Raw genomic sequence first — 22,709 nt, 5'->3', positions numbered from 1 at the left:
AAGATATTTTATAAACCTAAAATATTATTTTGACATGTAATCAAATGTAAAAAAAGTATTGAGATGCTTTACAGTACACAGGACAAGGAGAAATGTCTCCCCAGAATGGCAGGGATAAAGAGGAATAAAGTTCATGTTGCTACAACATGGGTGAGCCTTGAAAAGACTGTGCTAAGTGAAAAGCCAGACACAAAAGGACAAATGGTACGCAAATCCACTTATATGAAATGTCCAAAACAGGTAAACTCAAAGAGACAGAAGGGAAGCCCAGATGGTGTTCCTGGTAAAGAACCTGTCTGCCAATGCAGGAGATGCTGGAGACAAGGGTTTGATCCCTGAAAGGAGACGATCTCCTGGAGAAGGGCATGGCAACCCACTCCAGTGTTCTTGCCTGGAGAATCCCATGGAGAGAAGAGCCTGGCAAGCTAGAAAAGAGTCAGACACGACTGAAGCGACTTAGCATGCATTCAAAGAGACAGAAGGCAGATGAGCAGCTGGCTGGGGCTGGGGGAAGGGGAATGGGAGATGACTGCTTAATGAATATAGAGTTTCTTAGTGGATGATGAAGATGTTCTAGAATCGATCGTGTTGATGGCAGCACAACTATGAAATACTGAAAGCCACGAAGCATTAACTTTAAATGACTGAACTGCATGTCATGTGAATTATATTTCAGTAAACTTGTTACCAAGAAAGAAAGAAAGAAAGAAAAGAGAATGGTAGTGTTTCTTTGAAAGAATTTGTTTTATGGGCATGGTGATACAACTATTGCATTTCCCTTTTTGCATTGACTACTAGGAAGTTCAAAGCCAAACGTGAATCTGATAAAGTGTTCAGGGTCTTTGTTTATTCACTTCTCCCTAAGTTCATTTTATTTTTTTTCCTACACATACTTCCCCTTTGCCCCAGTTTCCTCGCTTCTGTTTTCAGAATGTGGTTATAATGTGGGTATTTTCTAAGCCGCTTTAAAGTACTTTTGGGAAAAGGCCAAGAGTACAGTTATAAACAATAACAAATTCATCATTATTTTGATGAAAATGAAAAGGCCTCTTGAGAAGTAACTAAGAATTGATTCCATGATGAAAAGAACTGGAGAAGTGGGGTGATCCAAAGAGGAAAAGGGAAAGTAAAGGTTCCATAACCCTTCCAGAATCCTGAAAAAGCTGAAAGTCTCCCCCAGGAGTGAACCAGGAGATACTTCCAAGCAGTTAGACAGAGTCTGATGAGACACAGAGCCAAAAAGGGAGTTAAACCTAGCACTGGGTGACAAGGAGGAGGCTGGAGCTTTGTGGCCTCTAAAACCAGCAGGAAAGTCCCAAGTGAACTCCTACAGGGGAGTGATGAGAGCGCCTGGCACACACACAGCCCCGCCCCCAAGCGGGTAGAGGCTCTGCTTTCTCCGAAGGAAGTCTGTCTCCCATGGGCAAAGCTGAGGTTCCACTCACCTTGGTCAGGAACCAGCTGGCCTGAGAAGCCAGCTCCTGGGCCCGCTCCGCTGAGGGCTGGTCCTGGGCAATGCCCCCTGCGTCCTCCTGAAGCCACCCTAGGGTGGGCATGCTGGGGGGTGAGGAGGGGCTCAGGTCTCCTCCAGCTGATGGCGACCCTGGAATACACAGTCACTACATGTTGGGGCCAAGAACAGTCTTTCCTGGGGCTGAGAGACTGGTGCTCAACTTCAAAGCCACCACCTGCATCCTCCAGTGACAGCTCAGCCTTCTCATGGTCTCCCCGCCTTTCTGCTGGCCCCAGGAAGTGACCTGGGCAGTGTTGTCCCCATTTATAGGCAAGGACAAGGTGCAAATTTGCCCTGGATCACACAGCTGGAGGCCAAGCCGGACCTCTGGGTTCCCAGCCAATAGTGTGGGCTTCAACTCAGAAGCATGGAGGTTCGATTCCTGGCCCTCCTCTGGAGCGGTGTGACCTTCCTCATGTCGTCACCTCGCCAAGCCTTGGTCGCCTTAACTGTCAGTGCGGTAACACCAGTGGGGCCCTCAGCAGGCTGATGTGATTAACTGAGGCCGTGCATGGCAAGGCTTGGCGCAGGGTCTAGCCTGATGTGGGCTCTACTGTGATGACACGCTTTGTCATACAAATTGTCCAAGACCATCCAGCTGCTAAGTAGAGAGAGCTTGGGCTTCACCCATGCAGCTCTGGCTCAAAGCAGACATTTCCACAACTCCATCTGACCTCTTCAAGTCACAGGGCCCAGAGAGGGGCCTCACTTCCCTCCCTCTCTTTCCCAGCCTGAAGCTAGGGCCACCCTGGGGTGGACCAAGTGTCCCAGGAGCAGTCACCCCAGAGGAGCCTCCAGACACATCTCCCAGACTCACCTGAAGCCTCAGAGGCCTGCGGGCCCTCGGCGGAGCCCACATACCACTTCACAGAGTGGGGCTGTGGGATGGTGAAGGACAAGACCTTGGTCCCCTGGGGCATCGTCCCCGCGTGGATGCTGTGGCTGGGCCGGGGCGGGTCCGAGTACAGGTTCACCTGTCGGGGAGGGGAGGCATGGCAGAGCCCAGTCAGGGGTGGGGCAAACCACCCAGAAGGCATCCCCTTCATTCATGCCATCACTCAGGTGCTCAATAACGATGGATAACGGATGTAAATAAATAAATATAAATAAATAAAAATGGATAATAACTACTGCCTTTCAGCGGAACCTATGGGTGGGGGCCAAACACTGGGCCAAGGGCTTATGCATCCTTCCCTTCTGTCTTTATGGCAGTCCTAAGAGGGAGGGACTGCAGACCTATTTCACAGAAGGGGGAACTGAGACTCAGGCTGAGTTACTCACTCAAAATCTCCAACTGAAAAACCCTTGGGCTGGGATTATAACCCTGCTTTGACTCCAGAGTCTATGGTTTTCCATATTAATAATCTTATTAATTTTGTTATGATTTATAATATAATCTAATCATATTATAATCAATATAGCATTTAACAGATGTAAAGTATAATCATTTTACAATGATATGATCATTATTATTTTTATTAATAAAAACGTTTCTAAGAATTACCGTTACATTGATTTTTAGCTGTTTCAATGAATGCATAAACCAACAAGTGAAGGAATCGTTGCTCAGTTGTAGCAGATCTCCATCCTTTGAGGATGGATTTCATACGGTAACAGTCCAGCATGCAGGAGAGAGGTAGAGAGTCAGGCAGATGGCCACGGAAGACCATCTGAGGTTAAAGACCTGAGTGCCATATAGTGGTTTAAAGCAGAGCCTGGCAGGCTACGGTTTGTTTTAACGAACATGGCTTTAGTGAGCACAGCCACACGTGCTGGCTTATGTATTGCCTGTGGTTGCTTTCATGCTATAATGGCAGAAGTGAATCATTACCACAGAGCTGAAAATAATCACTATCTGGCCCTCTAAACAGGAAGTCCGCTGATCCCTGGCTTAGTGGATGAGCTCTGTAGTGCCTGGGTTCACGTCGAGGCTCTACTACTGGCTTCGAGTCCTAGAGCAGCTGATTGGACTAACCTGTCTGTGCCCAAAGTGAGTGCTCCATGAACAGCAGCCATCACCCTCCTATCTGTCATCATCAGTGGCATAACTGCTACCATCACCATCATCACCACCACCACCACCACCACCATCATCGTTGCCATGGTTATTTATGCGGCCCTCATGGAGGCAGGTCCCTAAAAAAGCTCCTTTCCTGTGGTGCCTCAGTACCCTCCTGGTCCTCGACATCAGGCAGCTGATCTTACTACCCTCTGCTACCCTAAGGTCAGGAGTGGACAGTTCAGGGTGGGCTCCCAGGCCTATAGACAGGCAGCCTCTCCCTGCTTAAGCTGCTCTTCACGTCCTGGCCATGGCAGAGAAATCTCCTCCAAAGTGAGGGACAATGGCCCAGCCGTGGCTTGGCCCCTGCTGCCTCCCCCCTCTTTCAGGCCCAGCCTCTGATGAGAACAAAGCTGGATTTTAATAATCCCCTTGGCCATCTGCTCAGGCCCGCATGGGGGGACTTGTCTCCCAGCACCCCTCTCCTCCCAAGGTGACCCAAATCTGGGGAAGGCCTGGCCCTGGTGCATGCTCCCCCTTGCCCTACCCTGCCCATCCCCTAGCCTCAGGCCTGGCTGCCCCACAAAGACCCAACCTGGGGGAGCAACAGGAACAAGCAGTTCTCAGCACCTCTGTTTCCGCAGAGGGACCAACGGCCTGTGTGGAGGCCCAGGGAAGCAGGGAGCTGGGGGTGAGTGTAAGCAATCGCTGAGCTGCTTCAGGCCTGCCCCTCCCAACCTGTCTCATGACATGTGCAGGACCTAACCCAGGCCACCCCCACTCTGTTTAAACCCGGGCATCCCATGGTGCTCCCTGAGGCTGCACTGGGTCCCTCAAGGGTGTTAAGCAGAGAAGGATGGACTAGCAAGGGTGGGAAGCAGCGGGTTAAACAACCAACTATTCTCAGCACAGCTGGGTTTCACACAGCCTTTAAAATGCTAATAGGCTTTATGAAAGGGGCAGGGAGTGGGGAGAATAGGAAACATTTCCTCTAACCCTCAGAACACACAAACCTCCCCAGCCCCTCTCCCCACTCCACCCTTCCCTCTCCCCCAGCCCCTCCCCCATCCTTGCATCCCCACCTCCACCAGGTGGCTTGCAGGACACACAGTTTGGGAAAAACGCTTTTGCGTCATGCCCCCTGATTCTCTCCGGGGTAACTTCCGGTCTCAACCCCTCCAGACCCTCCTACAGCTGAGAAGGGGGACAGCAGCTGGAGGGAGGTGGCCACAGGGCAGCGAATGCAGGAAGTGAAGTGAAGTGAAACTCGCTCAGTCGTGTCCGTGTCCGACTCTTTCCGACGCCATGGACTATAGTCCATGGAATTCTCCAGGCCAGAATACTGGAGTGGGTAGCCTTTTCCTTCTCCAGGGGATCTTCCCAACCCAGGGATAGAACCCAGGTCTCCCGCATTGCAGGTGGATTCTTTACTGGCTGAGCCAGGGCATGCCTCTGAATTCTGACCCTAAGCTGGTCCCTGGGCAGTGACTCCTGATCAGCCCTATGTCCCTGCCTCCACCCGAGACCAGATCCAGTGGTGCCCCCAAGGCCAGGCCCTGGGACTCCCTGGTCAGCTACCTCAGCGGCAGAAACCAGGACCATCTAGTTTGGCTGTGTTAAACTTAGAAAATAAATACATGAACTCGTAAGCCTAAAAAGACAGTCGACTTGCAGTGGGCTTTGCAGCCAGAACACTGGGCTCAAACCCCAGCTTTGGCACCTGCTTGGCGAGTGATCCTGGGTGAATCCCTTAACCTCGGAGCCTCAGTTTCCTCAGTGGTAGATGACTTAGGACAGTGGTCAGTAAGCATCGCTTATTGCTATTGTTCTTACACTGTAACATCCTCATTCTGCCTTGTCCCTATGCCTCTGCCACATACCCTGCCAGGGCCTGAGCGGAGCTCACCCAGGCATGGCGAAAAACAGTGCCTACTCTGGAATCAGGCAGAGTTTAATCCCCCACTTTTAATCTCTTGCCAGCTGTGGAAAGGTTGCACAAACCACTCCAACTGGCCGAGCCTCAGTTTCCTCCTGCGAAGAGGATCAAATGAGTTGACCCTGGCAGTATGCTTAGCCTGGGGCCTGGCAGCTTTTTACTGCTCAGCAAATGCCAGTCTCCTTCCCCTGGTCCCCACTGGTCGCTGCTCCTCGACTGCTGTGCCCGGCCTGGGTCTCCAGGGTCACATCCCTGGCCTGGGGTCCAGGCCTCCCCCTGGGGGCTCTGAGCAGAGTGAGTGGCTCAGCTGGCTGCTGGGAAGGTCATTCCAGCCAGCTCAACCTCAGTTCAGTTCAATTCAGTCACTCAGTCGTGTCTGATTCTTTGCAACCCCATGGACTGCAGCACACCAAGCCTCCCTGTCCATCGCCAGCTTCCGGAGTTTACCCAAACTCATGTCCATTGAGTTGGTGATGCCATTCAACCATCTTGTCCTCTGTCGTCCCCTTCTCCTCCTGCCTTCAGTCTTTCCCAGCATCAGGGTCTTTTCAAATGAGTCAGTTCTTTGCATCAGGTGGCCAAAGTACTGGAGTTTCAGCTTCAGCATCAGTTCTTCCAATGAATATTCAGGACTGATTTTCTTTAGGATGGACTGGTTGGATATCATTGCAGTCCAAGGGACTCTCAGCAGCTCAGCCTGCAGCTTAGCAGCAGCTCAGCCTGCAGGGGCAGTAACACTTTTTTCTCTGTGAGCTGGCCTCCTTGGCGAAGGCTCTGAGCAAGAAGCCATCCTGGGGTTTCCCGAGCTTGGACAGAGCTCTGGACACAGTGAGAGGCCCGGCTGGAAATTCAGCTCCCCAAGCTCTGCGGACCTAGTGAGGCCCCTCCCCACTCAGGCTCCACGTCCTTCTCAGCATGCTGGGACGTGCGTCCTGCCTGTACTGTTCCCCAAGGCAGGGAGAGGATTGTTCTGCTTCCAGCAGAGTCGAGCTGACCTATACTCACCTTTCTCTTAAGGAGAATTCTCAAGCCAAAGAATCACTTTTTCTAGAAAGCAAAAGCAGGTGAGCTAATGCTACACCACTCCTGGCCTCTTCTACCTTCCCTTTTCACACACTCGGGTCTGGGATACCAGCCAGGCTGGCGTCCCCACATGGTGAGTCCCCACTGGGTCGGGGGAAATGTCCAGGAGGTGCACATGGCTGTGATCCCACTGAGTCCCCCTGCTCATGCCTACTCTGTGCCTGGCACATAAGGGCACCCAATGAACACCTTCATTTTAATACCATTAATATTCTCTAATTCTTAGAAAAGTACTTCCAAAACCCAGACTCATTTCTTTCAAAGAGTAAAGGAGGAAGGTAGGAAAGGAGGGAGGGAGAAGATATTCTCAGCCTCTGTTCTTGACCTTGACCTTTGGCAACGTCTGCCCCTTTTGGGGTCCTGATTCTCCAGTCTGTGAGACAGGGGACCTGATGACCAGATCCTTTCTCCTTGGACATTCTAGGAGCCTATGACAGTGTGGTTTCTCCAGAAGGGATGTCTCATCAAGCCCCCTCAACAGTCCTCCAGCTCTCTCTTCTGCCCCTGAATCTGACTCAGAGAGCTGAAAGAAGCCTTAAGACATGGAGGTTAGGAGGGGGCAGCCCAATGGCTCCCAGGAGGCCTGCTGTTGTTCAGTCCCTAAGTTGTGTCCAACTCTTTGCAACCCCATGGACTGCAGCACTCCAGGCTCCCCCGTCCTCTATCTTCTGGAGTTTGCTCAAATTCATGTCCATCGAGTCAGTGATGCTATCTAACCATTTTATCCTCTGTTGCCCCCTTCTCCTTTTGCCTTCAATCTTTCTCAGCATCAGGGTCTTTTCTAATGAGTTGGCTCTTTGCCTCAAGTGGCCAAAATATTGGAACTTCAGTCCTTCCAATGAATATATTCAGGGTTGATTTCCTTTAGGATTGCCCAGTTTGATCTCCGAGCAGTCCAAGGGACTCTCAAGTGTCTTTTCCAACACCACAGTTCAAAAGCATCAATTCTTTAGCACTCAGCTTTCTTTATAGTTCAACTCTCAGATCCACATATGACTACTGGAAAAACCATAGCTTTGACTATACAGACCTTTGTGGGCAAAATGATATCTCTACTATTGAATATGCTGTCTAGGTTGGTCATAGCTTTCCTTCCGAGGAGCAAGTATGTTTAACCCCCTTTTACAGTTGTGCCCAAGGAGGCCAGGATAGAAAGGATCTGCCTATGTCAGGAGGATATGGGGACGCGGGGAAGTCTTGCTCCTGGAACAGAGCCCCTCCGCTTTCTCAACGTGGTGGCCTTGGAAACACGTCATGGAAGAAGAGTTGCTAGATGGTGGAAAGCAGCTCCCTGGCAGGGAGAGGGTCTCGGAGCAGGATGGGGGCAGCCTGGGTACGGGCCCTGAGAGAGGAGGCAAGTGAGAGGGAGGGTCTGCATCCCTGCACCCCAGCTCCCGCCCCTCCTCCACTGCTGCTTGATGAGGCAAGAGGCCCGTAGGCGGAAGCAGGAAGCCAGGAGGGACTGCGACAAGTCCCACTTCCTGCCTCACCCCAGAAAAGGGGAAGGTCCCAAGTGCAGCATTCACAGCCTCCCCTAGATGAGTGAGGACTGGGCAGGATGTGGGGGGCAGGTTTCCCCCTTCACACTCCCCTCTCCCGCACTAGACATTCAGAATGGGGGGAGAGGCTGTGGGTGAGAAGACAGGGGAGGAGAAAGGCAAAGGGGAGTATCAGCCCCAGTGTTTGAGCAGAAATTCTGCACTACTCCTTTGGGGCTCAGAGAGTCCAAGTAACTTCCTTAAGGTCACAGAGCTAGTCAGTAATGGAGAGAGGAGTTGCACCCAGGTGGTCTTACTCCAGAGTTTATCTAGAAGGAGAGCTTCTGGTGAAATCCCCAGATTCTAGGATTCGAGGACTCAGAGCTCATCAACAACCTGGAGAGGGCAGGTTGCCGCCCCAGGGTCACAGAGTGACCCCATGGTAGAACAAGGAAGGACCGCGTCCCATAGCTCCCGGGTCTGTGGAGGCAGGAGGCAGTGGCTAGGGAAAAGCATCATTTTGGGGGGCTGGGCCCACGCCTCCACCCCTCCACCCCTCCACCCCTCCACCCTACCCGGCCCAGTACCTTGGCCCCGAGGCGCAGCTGGTCGATGGTGTTCTCGGCCTCAGCGTACTTGGTGAGGAGCTTGTGGTAGTCCTCCTGCGGGAAAGGGGGCAACGAGGTCATGCACCAGGCCTCTGACTGTGAGATTCCCCCCACCCTGGGAACCCACTTCCCAAAGGGGGCCTCTGGGTGCCTCGGAGGGAAAGGGCTCAGTAGTGGCAGTTCAGCAGACCCACGCAATACAGACCCTATGGCCAAATTCTGGAGGGTCGGAGGCTGCAGGACCACTCATCCACCAACCTGTCTATAGCCCTGACAGGGGTGATGGCCTCAGGGCCGACTCACTGCGATGCATAAGCTGGTCACAGAGGATCTCAGCTACTTGCCTATCTATCTGAACTCTCTGCCTGCGTGTGTCTTTCCCATGCCTCTACTCCCAGGAGTTAAGTAATATGTGCTTAGTAAATATTTTTGCATGGCTGATTGAATGAACCATCCAAGGGTCCATTGGTAGGAAAATAGAAGACTTGAAAATCACAGTTGCATGTACTCAGAGTTACAACTTGCCATAAACAAAACCGAAGTGCTTCTTAAAACTAGTCATTACAGAGGAAAAGCAAAAACAAATGTCACTGGTCACCTCTGAAGGAGGCCGGGGAACTGACACATTGTTCTGAAAACTGGTCATTAGAAGGACAGAATCCAGCATTTCTCCTGTCTTTCCCATGTGAATGAGCCCTTGGTAACCAAATAGTTGATGAAGGAAAGTTTTATTTTATAGAAGATTTCCAGCAAAAAAAAAAAAAAAAAGCAGGGTACTACCACTCTGTCAGCCTCAGTGAAAGCCTGGATCAAGGTAATGACCATCAATAGTCATTAACATCACAAATGAGACCAGCAGGCAGTTTACGCCTCCTGAAGGCACCACCTACGACGGGCTCTTGCCAAAAATCCCTACCCACATGGAACTACGATGGGGGGGGAGGGGGGGCGGGAATAAGCAAATGACTACAACCTGGAAACACCTCTAGTTCTAACTGGGCAAAACACAGGACAAAGAGAGGACAAGGAGACATATGAAAAGATATCAGAGGGTGTGTCATAAAACCCCAGAATGTGGGAGACTCCACAGGACAGAACTGGTTCCTTTAACAGATAAATTACACAGAAGAAAGAGATTTGGCAGAAAATGCAAAGAAGGGACTACCCTGGCAGCCCAGTGGTTAAGACTTTTTGTCTTCAAATGCAGGGGATTTGGGTTTAATCACTGGCTAGGAAGTTAAGATCCCACATACCCCTCGGCCAAAAAAAAAAAAAACCCAATAATGACTTTAAAAATGGTCCATCCACGTCAAAAAAAAAAAAAAAAAAGGCAAAAAAGGCAGAAAGTGATGGTGAGAGACTTGAAGGCACAGCAACCAATACCTGTCTGAGCTGTGTTTGGATGCTGATTCAAACAAACTGAAATAAACAAGCCATTTATGAGACAAAGCGGGAGATGTTAATACTGACTGGACATTGGTTAATATGAAGGAATGGGCATTAGGTTTTAGGTAGGCCGATGGTTATCTTTAAGAGAGATTCCTTATTGTTAGACATACACGCTAAAATATTTGAGGGTTAAATGATTTGATGCCTGAAATTTGCTTCAAAATACCCCAGGAGTAGCGGGTGAGGAAGAAGAGGTGAGGCCATTGATGAAAAAGGTAGATATGGCTGTGTGATCGGGCTATGGGGGTTCATCCTGCTATTTTATCTCTTGTATGTTTTGAATTTTTCTTAGCAGGACTTGAAAACAAACACAGCCTATCCTTATAGCATGAGTGCAAAAACTGCTTTTTTTTTTTTTAACAACAGGCTTGGGAGTATCTTCATCGCTGGGGGTGCAACACTCCCATCACAAGCAAGGTGCTCATGGATGGGCCCCCCAGATCCCCCAGAAGCCCCCCATCCTATCCAGCCTCCAACCCACACCAGCAGGTGCCTTGGGGTGGAAGTGAGTCAGGCTTACCTGGAGCTGATGGACAAGCTTGGTGGCTTGCTCAGGTGTCTGAAATTCTTGGGGCACCCTGGTGATGGGGTGGGTAGGAGGTGGGTTCTTTCCAGGAGAGACATCTCCACTGCTCAGCAGCACCTCCCGGACAATCTCGGCAGGAGACTTGAAGATCAGTGGCTTGGCAGGGCCCTCGGGCAGCCTGCTGTGGCTCCTGGCCTTGGGGGGGCGGTAGCTCTCATCTTTGGGGAACTTCACCCGGGGTCCCACCTTGGAGAAATCAGGGAGCGGGTAGTTCAGCCGCCCCCGGCCATACTTGGGGGGATCAGAAGATGAGTGGCCAGCCAGAGTGGCTCCCGGCCTGGGGGGTGGCCTGTCCTGCCGAGCTGGCCGAGGGGAGGGGTTGGGAGGGCTGATGGAGCCTGTGAATCGGGAAGGGAGTGGCTTAGGTGATATCCGTGTCTGCTTCCAGGACTGGTCCCCAGGCTGAGGGCAGGAGAGGCTGCTGGTTTCTCTCCTCCATCTATCTGCAGGACACGGGAGGCTCTGGGCGGGTGGTGCTGAGGATCCCTGGAATTCCGTGGGCGTTGCCAGAGCAACACTTCCTTCAGTTCTGTCGTTTGGGTTGAGGAGGTGGTGGCTGGGACTCTGGGGTGAAGTTTCTGCCAGGGCAGTGGGCTGGGGGACATCAGTCCCTCCTTCCCAGGTAGAATCCAGGTTGTCACTGGGGTGGTTGAGGCTCACAGTCCCACTGCTCCAGGACCTGGGCGAGCGGAAGTCAACAGTTGGGTTGACCTCAGAATGTTCTGGAAGTTTGTCTCCACTGGCTTGTTTGCTAGAAGCCATGCAGCCTGCGGGCTGACCCCAGTCCAGAGCAGTGGGGCCGGTGCCCCCATGGTCCCCTGAGCTGAGAAAGGTCTCATATCCCAAACTTGGGGAGCTCTCTCCAGCTTCCTGGACCTCAGAGCCTTGCAGAACCTCACTTGGATCCTCTTTGGTCATGTCCGGTTGAGGATCCTGCTGGGGGAGCCAGCTGAGAGGCAAGTTGGAACCTTCTGGGCTGTCCTCATCCTCTTCTTCAGACTCTGGAAAGACACATCATGGCTTTATATACACTAGACCTGGACTCACCGAGTCCCATTACCTAGGTCATCTCAACCCCTGGGCTTTCATTTTCTTAATATGAGGTGATGGCAAGAAGCCCAGTAAATTCCCCCATATGGCCAAATATTTACCTACTACCTCCTCTGGTGGTCTCAAAGGTCCTCCAATCTCAGTCCTTAAATCTGGTCGTCCCTCTAGTGTTTCCTGTCTCAGCAAATGGAAACATCACCCCATCCAACTGCACAAGGCAGAAAGCTGCAGGGTGTCTTTGCTATTTCCCTTCCCCTAAACCCCACAATCCAACCTGTCACCTGCTCCTGTCCTGGTTACCTCCTAGGGTGCTGTCAAACTCACCTACTGCCCTAAAGTCTAGAACCACCAGCTTTGCCCAAGCTGATATCCTGTCTTGCCTGGACCACTGTAGCAGCCACTTAATCATCTCATCCTCCATCTGACAATTCACCAGTATCTTCCTGTTGTTCCCAGGACAGAGCTGAGCCTTTAACATGGGCCGAAGGTCCCTGTCTCCGTCCCCCATTAGCTCTCCTGTTCCAGATCTTTCCACGGTCCCCCTCAGTCTTTCCCTGGTCTAGCCATGCCACATCCTCTCCTGCCACAGGGCCTCAATACATGCTGACCCCTCTGGTAGGGTCCTCTCAACCTCTCTTTGCCTAGTTAACTCTTATTTGTCCTTCACACATTAGCTCAACCTTGACCTCATCAAGGCAGTCTTCTCTAACCTTCCTAACTTAGGCCAAAATCTCCCTTTTACAGGCTTTCACATGACTGAACACCTCTATTTGGAAATACTTATTATAGTGGCAGCTTTCTATTTATTTATGTGATTGTTTCATTAATATTTTCTTCCCCCACTATACTATAAGCTCTATGAGGGTGAAGATACCCTCTGCTTTTATTTACTATTGTATTTGCAGAGGAACTGCTCAATATTGGTTGACAGAATAGAAAGAAGGAAAGAAGGAAGGGAGGGATAAAAGACAATAATGCATGTAAAACTCCCCCCAAAAGGATAGTTGTCGGGATTATTATACAGTAGGTGCTCAAGAAATATTCATTCATCCATCCTACTCACCCACCCTCCCGCTCATCCATTTGTCACCCACTCATCCATTGATCCCAGAAGGAAATGGCAACCCACTCCAGTGTTCTTGCCTGGAGAGTCCCAGGGATGGGGGAGCCTGGTGGGCTGCCGTCTATGGGGCTGCACAGAGTTAGACACGACTGAAGTGACTTAGCAGTAGCAGCATCCATTAATCCAACCATCCATCCTTCCAATGATCCATCCATCCACCTACCCACCCACTCATCCATCCATCATCCACTCACCTGCCTATCCATTCATTACCCATCCATTTACCCACTTATCTACCTATCCATCCATCCATTCACATATCCACTACCCACTCACCTATCAACCACTCACCCAATCATCCACTCATCCATCTATTTATCCACCTGTCTGCCTATCCACCCACCCATCCATACATCCATCCATCAATCCATCCATCTATCCATCATCCATGAAGTCAATGCTTATTGAGCACTTACTCTATCCTAGACCCCATGTCAGCCTCTGGCACGGATCCAGAGTTTCAGGAGATACAGTCTGGGTACCACCAAGCACAGACCCTCTGCTCTGGCAGATGCAACTTTGCCATAATCCTTATGTCACGCTTTGCTCCCCCGTGCTCTTTCCTCTAGCCTTGGCACTTCTATATCTTTCCACTCCTTAAAATCTCCTTTAGCAAGTCTCTTTTGTTTACAGCAGGTTAAGTAACTTGCTCATGCAGTGGCTCAGAGCAGTTCTGGACTTAGAAGCAAGGTCCCAGCTATGAAGGCAAGTTACTCTCTGCTGATGGGGAACATGCGGTGGAATGAAGAGGTTGGACTTTGGAACCAGGCAGCCGTGGATTCATTCCTGGCTTTTCTGATCTCTCACAGGGCATCATGAATAAGAAGTTGACCTCTGTAGCGATCTTTATCTGGAGGCTAGTCTCTCCTACTGGCAGAGGGCGGTGAGTAAAGAAGGAGACACGGTTTGCACTCTACCCAGCCCTGCGCCTGGGAGAGAGTAAGGATACAGGATGTGGCAGCAGCTGGTACATCACAGCAGGGGGCAACCCCGTGACCTCAGGGAGAGATCCCATTTGCCGTTCCCTGAGGAGAGCTCAGAAATGGCTCCCGAGTGGGTAGCTGTGGGCAAATCCCACTTTACAAAGACCTGGCCTGAGGAACCTGGGGTCACTGCACGATCTGCTATAGGCCTGATGGCTTCTCTGACATCCATGAGGGCCCACCTGATTGCAGAATCCTAAGATTCTGTTTCATTCATATTCAAATGCAGTAGGCACAACCTAATCAAGCTCAATGGTATTATTACTCCCATTTCACAGATGGGGAAAATCAAGCTTCAGAGAGGAGAAATGACTTGCTGAGCCAAGCTAGGAATTTAGTCTCAGTTGTTTTTGATGCAAAGAGAACGGTTAGTTTAGAAAACAAGGGAAGCCAACATTCTCGTTGCTAACTGGGACTTTAAAAAATTGTAAAAATGGGCATAACCCCTGAACCAGGCAATTAAAATTATCAAGGTTATTATCAAATCAGGTGTGCAAAGATAGTCTAATGCCATATCTCTGCATTATTTGTAATAGCAAAAAACTAGAAATTACCCAATGCTCAGCAGTAAGAGGATTGGCTCAACAAATGACAGAATGCCCACACCATGGAATTCCTAAGCAGACATTAGAAATGATTTGTGGAAGAATATTTGATAAGCTGGGAAAATGCTCATATCTATTAAGTTACAAAAAAGCAAGCTACAATATAGCTTGTAGAATGTTCTATATTCATATCACATATATATATATATTTTCACACATATGAAAAAGAGCAGCTATCTGGATAATGAGTAATTTTCAGTCTTTTTCTATTTTGGTTTGTTTTTTCTGCAATGGACAATATTGTTTATATAATTTAAATCTTTAAAAAAATTTAAATTATAGGCTTCATAAAGTCGATAATCAACAATGTCTTACTATATAGCACAGGGAGCTCTGCTCAATGTTATGTGGTAGCTGGATGGGAGGGAAGTCTGGGGGACAAAGTATACATGCATATGAATGACTGATCTCTTTGCTGTCCACCTGAAGACATCACAACATTTTTAATCAGCTATAGTTTAGTATAAAATTAAAAGTTAAAAAAACATTAAGCATAGACTTCATAGATTTTAATTTAAAAAATTTCTGAACTCCACACTCACTTCCCACCTCTCTCCCGCTAGGAGGTGGGATGTTTGGGGTACCATTGTGGCATTGTAGGGGAGTCAGCCTCACCCGCTTCTGCAGACTCTCCAGATTCGGGAACCTGGCAACCAGCAGGCCGTGAGTCTGGGCCCCACGTCAGTGGCTGCAGGCACTGCTGGGCTCGGCGGAAGTCCTCCAGGAGCTCGGGGCTGCTCGCGGTGGGGAAGGGTCCCTCCTCTTCTGAGCTGCGTGTGCCACTCTCATCAGCATCCTTTCCCTTTTCAGCCCAGGCCCAGCGCCGCCGCTGGGGCCCCTTCCCCAGGCCCGGCTCGACCCAGTGGACCTCTGTTCCAGAGCTGGCCATTGGGCCTGGCCTGTGTTTCACCTGGGCCCCTTCATCTTCAGGAGGTGGAGCTGCCCCTATGGGCACCAGAGTCCCCACTGGCCCGTCTCAGCACCAGCCATCCTGCTTGTGGCCTGCCGGGGACACAACCAAAAGGAGACCATGAGTCCTCGAGCCCCCTCCTGTCTTCAGGAGCAGGAATCAGCAGCAGGAACTTTGCAATCAGAAGCCCTGGTTCAGTCCTGGCTCCAGCCCTTTGAAGCTGCATGACCCTGGCCCGATCATTCCACCTTGGATTCCTTCATGAGTAAAACTGGGGTAACAATTCTTCTTTCCCTAAAGAGTTTTGTAAAATGACATGAGATACAGGATAAGGAGCCCAGAGGTCAGCAAACGGCAGGGTTCCCTGTGTGCTGTGATCATGTGCCAGGGTCCCCACGTGGGCGCTGGGGCACAGGCCCTGCTCACGTGAGAACTGAGGGTCCAGAGGTAGCAGACAAACACCCAGCAATTTACAAATCCAAGTAAGAGTGATGGGGAAGCCCAGGGAGGGATCCCAGGGGCCCAGAGCTGGCCCAGGAGGTCAAGATATAGGTCCCATGTAGAGAGCGTGTCCTCTGGGAAACTTCCTGAGCCCGCTCGGGTAAGAATCAAGACTGGGAGTGAGGGAATGGTGAAAATAGCATTCCGGTACCCCAGATAATTGAAAACAGGTACTCAAATGAATACATGTACACACACTTTCCTAGCAGCACTGCTTGCAACCGCCAAGAGGTAGAAACAACCCAGACGTCCATCCATGGATGAATGGACCACCGAGTTGTGGTCCATCCACACAGAGGCATATCATCCAACCACAAAAAGGGATGAATCCCTCACACACGCTACAGGGATGAATCTCCAAAACAAGATGCTCAGTGAAAGAAGCCCAACACAAGAGGCCACAAGCTGTATGATTCTGTCTATACGGAATACCCACAATAGATGAATCCACAGAGAAAGGAGACTAGTGCTCTTAGCTGGGGCAGAGGGCAGAGGGGAGTGACTGCTTAGCAGACATAGGTGTCCTTTTGGGGTGATGAAAATGCTTTGGAACTAGATAGCAGGTGTTGCACAATTTTATAAATATACTAAATGTTGCTAAATTGTTCACTGGGAAGTGGTTAGATTCATGTTGTGAATTTCATCTCGGTTGGAAAATAAAAAAGAGCATTCCAGGCAGAGGACCATCAAGTACAAAGGCCTGGAGGCAGGAGGGGGCACATGGACATGGCTTCCTGATGGCTGTGCTATTTGTGGGCAGGGGCTGGGGCTCTGAGAACAGACAGTGTGGGCATGAGACGTGATGACCAGACACGGGGGGCCTCTTGGGTCCTGTTCAGGAATTTGCAGCATATCCCTGACTTGGGAGAGCACCCAGAGGTATGGTTACAAGTTTCACTCCTGCTGCTTGGGGAGAATGAACCAGAAAGGAGAGCCTGGCTACTGAGGGAGCCGTGGCAAGGGAAGGATGGCTGGAGAAGGGCTCCTCACCGCCTGCCTTCTCTCCTCTCTTCTTTTCCCTCTTCTCTTCTTCCCTCCCATCTCCTCTCCCCTCCTGCTATGGCCAACACCCCAAATACTCCCGCTGAGTCCTGGAAACACAGGGCTGGCAGAGCAGTGGCATGGTCCCACCCACTCTGCAGATGGGGAAACTGAGGCCCAGAGCGTGAAGGGGCATTGCCTGAAGCCAGGCACAGGTCAGGACAAGGCTGTCATGAGACGTCACCTTGCAATTCGGGTCCTGGCTCTTCCCTCCATACCCTGGGGACAATGAGAATAACTCCAGGCCTCTCAGGACAAATTTATCTGTGTTTGTCCCTGCAGCCTCGTGAGCGATCGGGTCCTGGTCAGAGCCTTGGTTTTTACCTTTGAGAAAAGCCAGCAAGCAACAATTTCTAGACAGAGTCCCCCAGGGATCAGCGAAGTCTGAGAAAGGCTGCCGCCTACTCAAGGGCTGGCGTAGGAACGGGGAATAACACTGCTCCCTCTCTAGTCTCGGGGTCCTCACCCTCTTCCCCTGGCCCAATTGTCTTCCCTCCTCCTCGAGTGTCCCCCAGACCACCCTGTAAGCCTCTGCGTGATCCCCACCACACAGGCTGGACCCTCTCTGTGCCAGCCCAGACAAGATGCTTTACTGCCTGTTCTCAATCTGTTCTCACCCCAAACAGGTAAGGAGGTCAAAAGAAAACTAGTTTTCAAATGAGAAAACTAGACCTCAGCATGGAATAGTGACGTGGCCGAGACCACCGGGCTGGTTAGTGACAGCAAGATTGCAACTGTCACCTGTGGACACAGTGGGGGAAGGAGAGGGTGGCGGGACTGAGAGAGCGGCACTGACTCGCGTATATTGCTGTAGACGACGAGGCCGCCGGTGGGGAGCTGCTGTGAAGCACAGGGAGCTCAGCCTGGCGTGGGGACAACCTCGAGGAGTGGGACGGAGCTGGGCCGAGGAGGGAGGTTCAGGAAGGACGGGACCTGGGTCTGCTTACGGCCAATTCACGTCGTTGTGTGGCAGAAGCCGACACAGCATCGTAAAGCAGTTATCCTCCAATTAAAGTTAAAAAAAAAATTTGTAACAATCGACTTTGGCCCAGTGAGGGGCCAATTTTTTTTTTTTTAAATCACACACTCACCATTAAATATATATTTGCTCATATACCTAATACATATGTATTTCTTATAACATTATCCACATGACTTCTCACACGAACACATTAAAAAAATATATATATATATAATTGAATTTTTTAAAGATCTAATAGAAAACAAATATTTGAAAAGGAAGTTCTAATCCTTGCTCCTTATACTCTCTTGGGGGGCCCGGTAACCCTCTTGGAAATTCCTGATAACTAACTGAACTAAGCGCTTGTACAAGAGGCAGATTCACACTGCTGTATAGCAGCATTGTTATGCTGTTATAACATAACAATGTGGAGCAATTATACTCCAATTAAAAATAAAAGACAGAAAGAAAAAAACAATTCACTTGTTTTGCCTAATAGTAATAAAAAAAAATGGGGAAAAAAAAAAAAACCAAAACCTCTAAGAATGCAGAGCCCTAGGTTGACCCAAAGAGAGCTGGATTCCAGGGCCTGGGACAGGGCCCAGGAATCTGCATTTTAAACAGCTCTTCGGGTAAGGCTCATTCTTTGCCCTTGACTAGTATTCTTGCCTGGAGAATCCCAGAGACAGAGGAGCCTGGTGCGCTGCCATCTACGGGGTCACACAGAGTGGGAAGCAATGCAGCAGCAGCAGCAGCAGCAGCAGCAGGCCTTCTGGACGCTGCTGCTACGGCAGGTGTAGGAGGTGCAAAAAGCCGTTGTTTTTCTCTTTTTGAAACTTCTGCCAAGAAGGGGGGTGGGGGAGGCATGTGGGGTTTTCTGATGCTTTAAAGGGCTTTTTTTTAGCCGTGCCACAGAGCAGCCCGCCCAATCACAGGGGCCCCGAGCGCACAAAGAGGAACATCCTGTCTCCTGGGATGACTCAGTCATGGCAGAAATCTCTCTGTGACCAGGGGTAACCGCCTGTCAGAGGCAGCTGCGGTCACTGGCTGGACTTTTGCACATGTTCCCCAGGCCCCCAAACCTGTGAGCCTTTCGTGAGCAACACCCCTGCCTTTTGCGCAAGCCACAGGCTCCAGGACCAGTCGGTCAGCTAGTCAGTCAACAAACACACACGAGTGCTACTCACATGCGGACTTCACACTGGGCCAGGACAGTCGTTCACTAGACAACCAAGAAACAGAAGCAGGCAGGGGTCCAGAGACAAGCTTCTGGGCTTGGTGCAGCTGCTCCACCTTGAACAGCTGGGCTTTGGTTTTCTCACCAAGATGGAGAAAACGCCAACTGCCTTTCAACCACAGGAGGTGGCACCCTATGAGGGTGGTCTGAGGGGCAGGGGCTGTGATAAGAGAACTTTGAGTTTCCTGGTTGACTTGTTGGCTTCTGAAGACCACAGACTCACAACTCTCAACCCCCTCCTCCTCCCTCTGATCCTACTTCAGAGTAACAAATATATTAATATATATTGAGTGCCCAGTGGGTGCAAATTAACTTAGAAAAAAAAAAAAAAACCCTGGGACTTCCCTGGCTGTCCAGTGGCTGGGATTTATTTCACCTTCTAGGGTGTGGGTTGGAACCCTGATTGGGGAGCTAAGATGCCGTGTGGCTCGAGGCCAAAAAAACAAAAGGAAACAGAAGCAATATTGTAACAAATTCAATAGACTTTAAAAATGGTCCACATCAAAAGTCAAAAAAAAAAAAAAACCAACCCTGTGATCTACTGTGTGCCAAGCGCTACACCATACCCGCAGAATACAGACGTGAGTAAAAGCGTTCCAAAATCTCAGATGGGGGGCACAGAAGGGCTATTGTTGCAGGAAGCCTGAAGCTGGGCCTGAGAGACAAAGGATTTGGAGGAAGAAGAATGAGGAAGGGTGTTACAGGCAGAGGGAACGGCGCAGGCAGAGGTCTGAAAGGGTGAACAGAAGTTGAGCGAGGGCTACGGCAGGGGCCCCTGACTGAGGGCCAAAGGCAGGCTGGTTCTAGTCGGCCTTCTGAGGGCACACGGCGGCTTCCGAGGGGGGGCGGTGGGATTGGGAGGCTGAGCTCGAGAGAGCCCCAGGAGCACCGAGTCTCCTCAGGAGCTGGGCTGTCTTTGGGGGGCCCTGCCAGCTCTGAGGGAGCTAGCCCCAGGAGGCAGCGCCAGCCACTCCCTGCGTCTTTGGTGCACCTCCTCCCTGCCGCTCAGACGGTAAAGCGTCTGTCTACAACTCGGGAGACCTGGGTTCGATCCCTGGGTTGGGAAGCTCCCCCGGAGAAGGCAATGGCAACCCACTCCAGTACTCTTGCCTGGAAAGTCCCGTAGATGGGGGAGCCTGGTAGGCTACAGTCCATGGGGTCGCAGAGTCGGGCATGACTGAGCGACTTCACTTTCCTTTCCTACCATTCTGTACCGCCACGCCACCTCTCGCCTGGTTCTCCTGAGGGTCTGTGAGCCCCTTGTGGTGTCTGTCCACTTCCTGAGGGGCTCAGCCACCCCCATGGGGCTTCTCTGTCCCCTCAGTCCAAAACTGAAGACCCTTCCCTTCACGGCTCCGTCCCCAGGTTCTCCTCTGCCAACTTCAGCCGCATAGTCCACCTCTGATCCCCCACTAACCCTGCCCTCCAAAGCCCCGTACTGTCCAGCCAGAGCTCTCCGAAGCCCCCCACCACCCCCACTCAGTCCCTGACATTTCCCAGATGTAGAAACTGAGCCGGAGGGAGGTGGCCAGCTTTCACAAGACCTTGCAGCCCGGAAGTGTGGCCAGCGATCGAAACCCAGGGCTTGGGACTCTGAAACCAAGTCCGTCAGACTCAGTGAGGCAGTGAGAGGAAGGGGAAGGAGCCCCCTCCACCCTTTACCAAGTGGCTGGGCCTCTCTGAAAAGACAGGGCTTTTGAGCTCACAGCCCCGTACTCAGCTGCCCTCCGTGGCTAGCCGGCAGGGCACAGACCTGCTGTTATCAAGGGGCGGTCCTGCCAGCTGTGTAGAAGCTAGTTCCCTGAGTTCCCCAGCCCCTCTCCACGCTGCATGTGCCCCCTGCCCACCAGCGGCAGTAGAGGCCGAGGAGAAAGAGGAGAGATGCCCCTCGCTGCTGAGGACTCTTGCTCCAGCAGTCTGAAGGGCTGGGCTGGGTCTGGGGGCCCCTCTCTCCCTGGCTTCTCTCCTTATCCTTGTGCAGCAGAAGGGACCCCACCCCCCACTGCCTCTTGGCTGCTCCCCACCCATGCATCATGTCTGAAGCCCCTTAGCAGCCCATGGGACGAACTCGCCATGTGCAGACAAGAAAGAACTCCCCAGGCACAGAGAGGGACCAGCGCTTGCCCCAGTTCACCAAGATCAGAACCAGCGCTCAGGCTGGGATCCAGGGTTCCGAGGCTTGAGGAAATGCCCCCCAAATCCACCCCTGCCCCTGGGGCCTGGGCTCCCGAAAGCCGCCGCAGAGAAGCAGTACGGCTGCCACAGCTGCCACTTCCTGGCTGGGCTGGTCCAGATGCCTGGACTGTCCCAGAGAGCCTGTGACTGGCCCATCCAGGGGAAGGCGGCTCCTCTGACCCCCCCGCCCTCCTCCGCTCCCTCACCTCTCTCAGGCTCCACCATCATCCTGCTGGCCCAGGCTCAGGGGACCTGCATGTGAGGTCTTTGTTCCAAACCTGGGGAGCCCCCTGTCTCCTCGGCACCCTGGCCCGCCTCCAGGCTGCTCTGCCAGCCCCAGCCGCTGCTCACAGACAAGCATCGCTCCCCACCTCTCCCCGCCCCTGCTGTGGCTGAGGCCGCCTTGCCTCGGCAGGAAGCGCCCAGCCTGATTTCCTACAAGTGTTTCTCAGAAGGAGGGGGTTTGTCTGTGCGCAGAGTAAGAGGGAACAGAGGGAGCTTAACCCCTTGCAGGCCCTCTGCGGGTTGGCACCGCTCAGGAAAGGACTTGAAGAAACTTCCAATGTCAGAGCTTGGGACCATCTCCACCAGAGTACACACTGGGACAAAAAAAGCCCAGAGAAGGTCAGAGAGTTGGCCAAGGTCACACAGCATGCTGAGCCCGAAAGGAGGCCTCCAGCAGCCTCACCCTCTAAGAGCTTTCTCTACAGCCCCTACTCTCCAGATCACGACCTTGCTCGAAGCCCTCTCACTAGGGCACAGTGCCCATCTGTACAATGGGAGCCTGGGCTGGGATTGGATGGGAATGGGAGCCAGATGCTTGCTTGGCACCCTTCCAGCCCTTTGCAGCCTGTGGGATGAACTCATCATGTGCCAATAAGGACACCCCAGGCACGAGTGTTTGCCCAAGTTCACTGAGATCAGAATCAGAGATCAGGTTGGGCTCCAGCTGGGATACTCTGGCCCATCTGCCAATATGTGATCCAACACCTCAGGGAGGCTGCAAAGATTCCTGCCATCCCACCTACCGTACTCATCCCAAGCTGGGCCTGTAATTAAGAGGGGTATTTTCCAGGCATTATGGAGGTAGAGAACTGGCTGATTGCTGATCAAACTGAATTTCACTGGCAGGGCACAAGACAGGCCAAGCCCTGGCTCCATGAGGCACAGACAGCAAACAAACGAGGAGAGAGACAGAGAGGGTGACATGAGATGAAGATGCATATCCCAGGCTGCTTTCAGTAACACTGATGCCTAGGTTCACCCAGAGTAACAGCATCAGTCTCTGGGCATCAGTGATTTTACAGTGTCCCAGGTGACTGGAACGTGTGGTCCTGGTAGCCAATCTGTGGGTCAGAGGGTCATGTCTTGGGGCAAAGAGTTTGGGGATGGCCAGGAGGATCTTTGTGAGAAGGTGACATGCAAACAGGGGACCAGAAGGAAAAGCTGGGCAGGAGTAAGCCACAAGAAG

At 51.6% G+C, this 22,709-nt stretch overlaps 1 protein-coding gene across 3 annotated transcripts in view; it reads right to left on the bottom strand.

Annotated features, from left to right (window-relative positions):
• AKNA (AT-hook transcription factor) overlaps positions 1 to 22,709 on the bottom strand; it is a 58,205-nt gene that overhangs the window by 26,634 nt on the left and 8,862 nt on the right. For 2 of the 3 annotated variants that reach the window (XM_069573848.1, XM_069573847.1), the window contains exons 2-6: positions 15,029 to 15,415; positions 10,587 to 11,653; positions 8,597 to 8,671; positions 2,331 to 2,487; positions 1,446 to 1,603 (exon numbers count right to left, since the gene is read on the bottom strand). In XM_069573848.1, coding sequence (XP_069429949.1) covers positions 1,446 to 1,603; positions 2,331 to 2,487; positions 8,597 to 8,671; positions 10,587 to 11,653; positions 15,029 to 15,302 — 1,731 coding nt within the window. In that variant the 5' untranslated portion in view covers positions 15,303 to 15,415. Of the gene's footprint in view, positions 1 to 1,445; positions 1,604 to 2,330; positions 2,488 to 8,596; positions 8,672 to 10,586; positions 11,654 to 15,028; positions 15,416 to 21,444; positions 21,649 to 22,709 lie in introns of those variants that run through there. The other variant, XM_069573846.1, reaches the window with a different exon arrangement.

Source organism: Ovis canadensis, chromosome 2 (assembly GCF_042477335.2).
Source record: "Ovis canadensis isolate MfBH-ARS-UI-01 breed Bighorn chromosome 2, ARS-UI_OviCan_v2, whole genome shotgun sequence".
Lineage (NCBI taxonomy): Eukaryota > Metazoa > Chordata > Mammalia > Artiodactyla > Bovidae > Ovis > Ovis canadensis.
The sequence above is the reverse complement of the archived record's forward strand: the minus strand, read 5'-3'. Positions and strand labels throughout refer to the sequence as shown.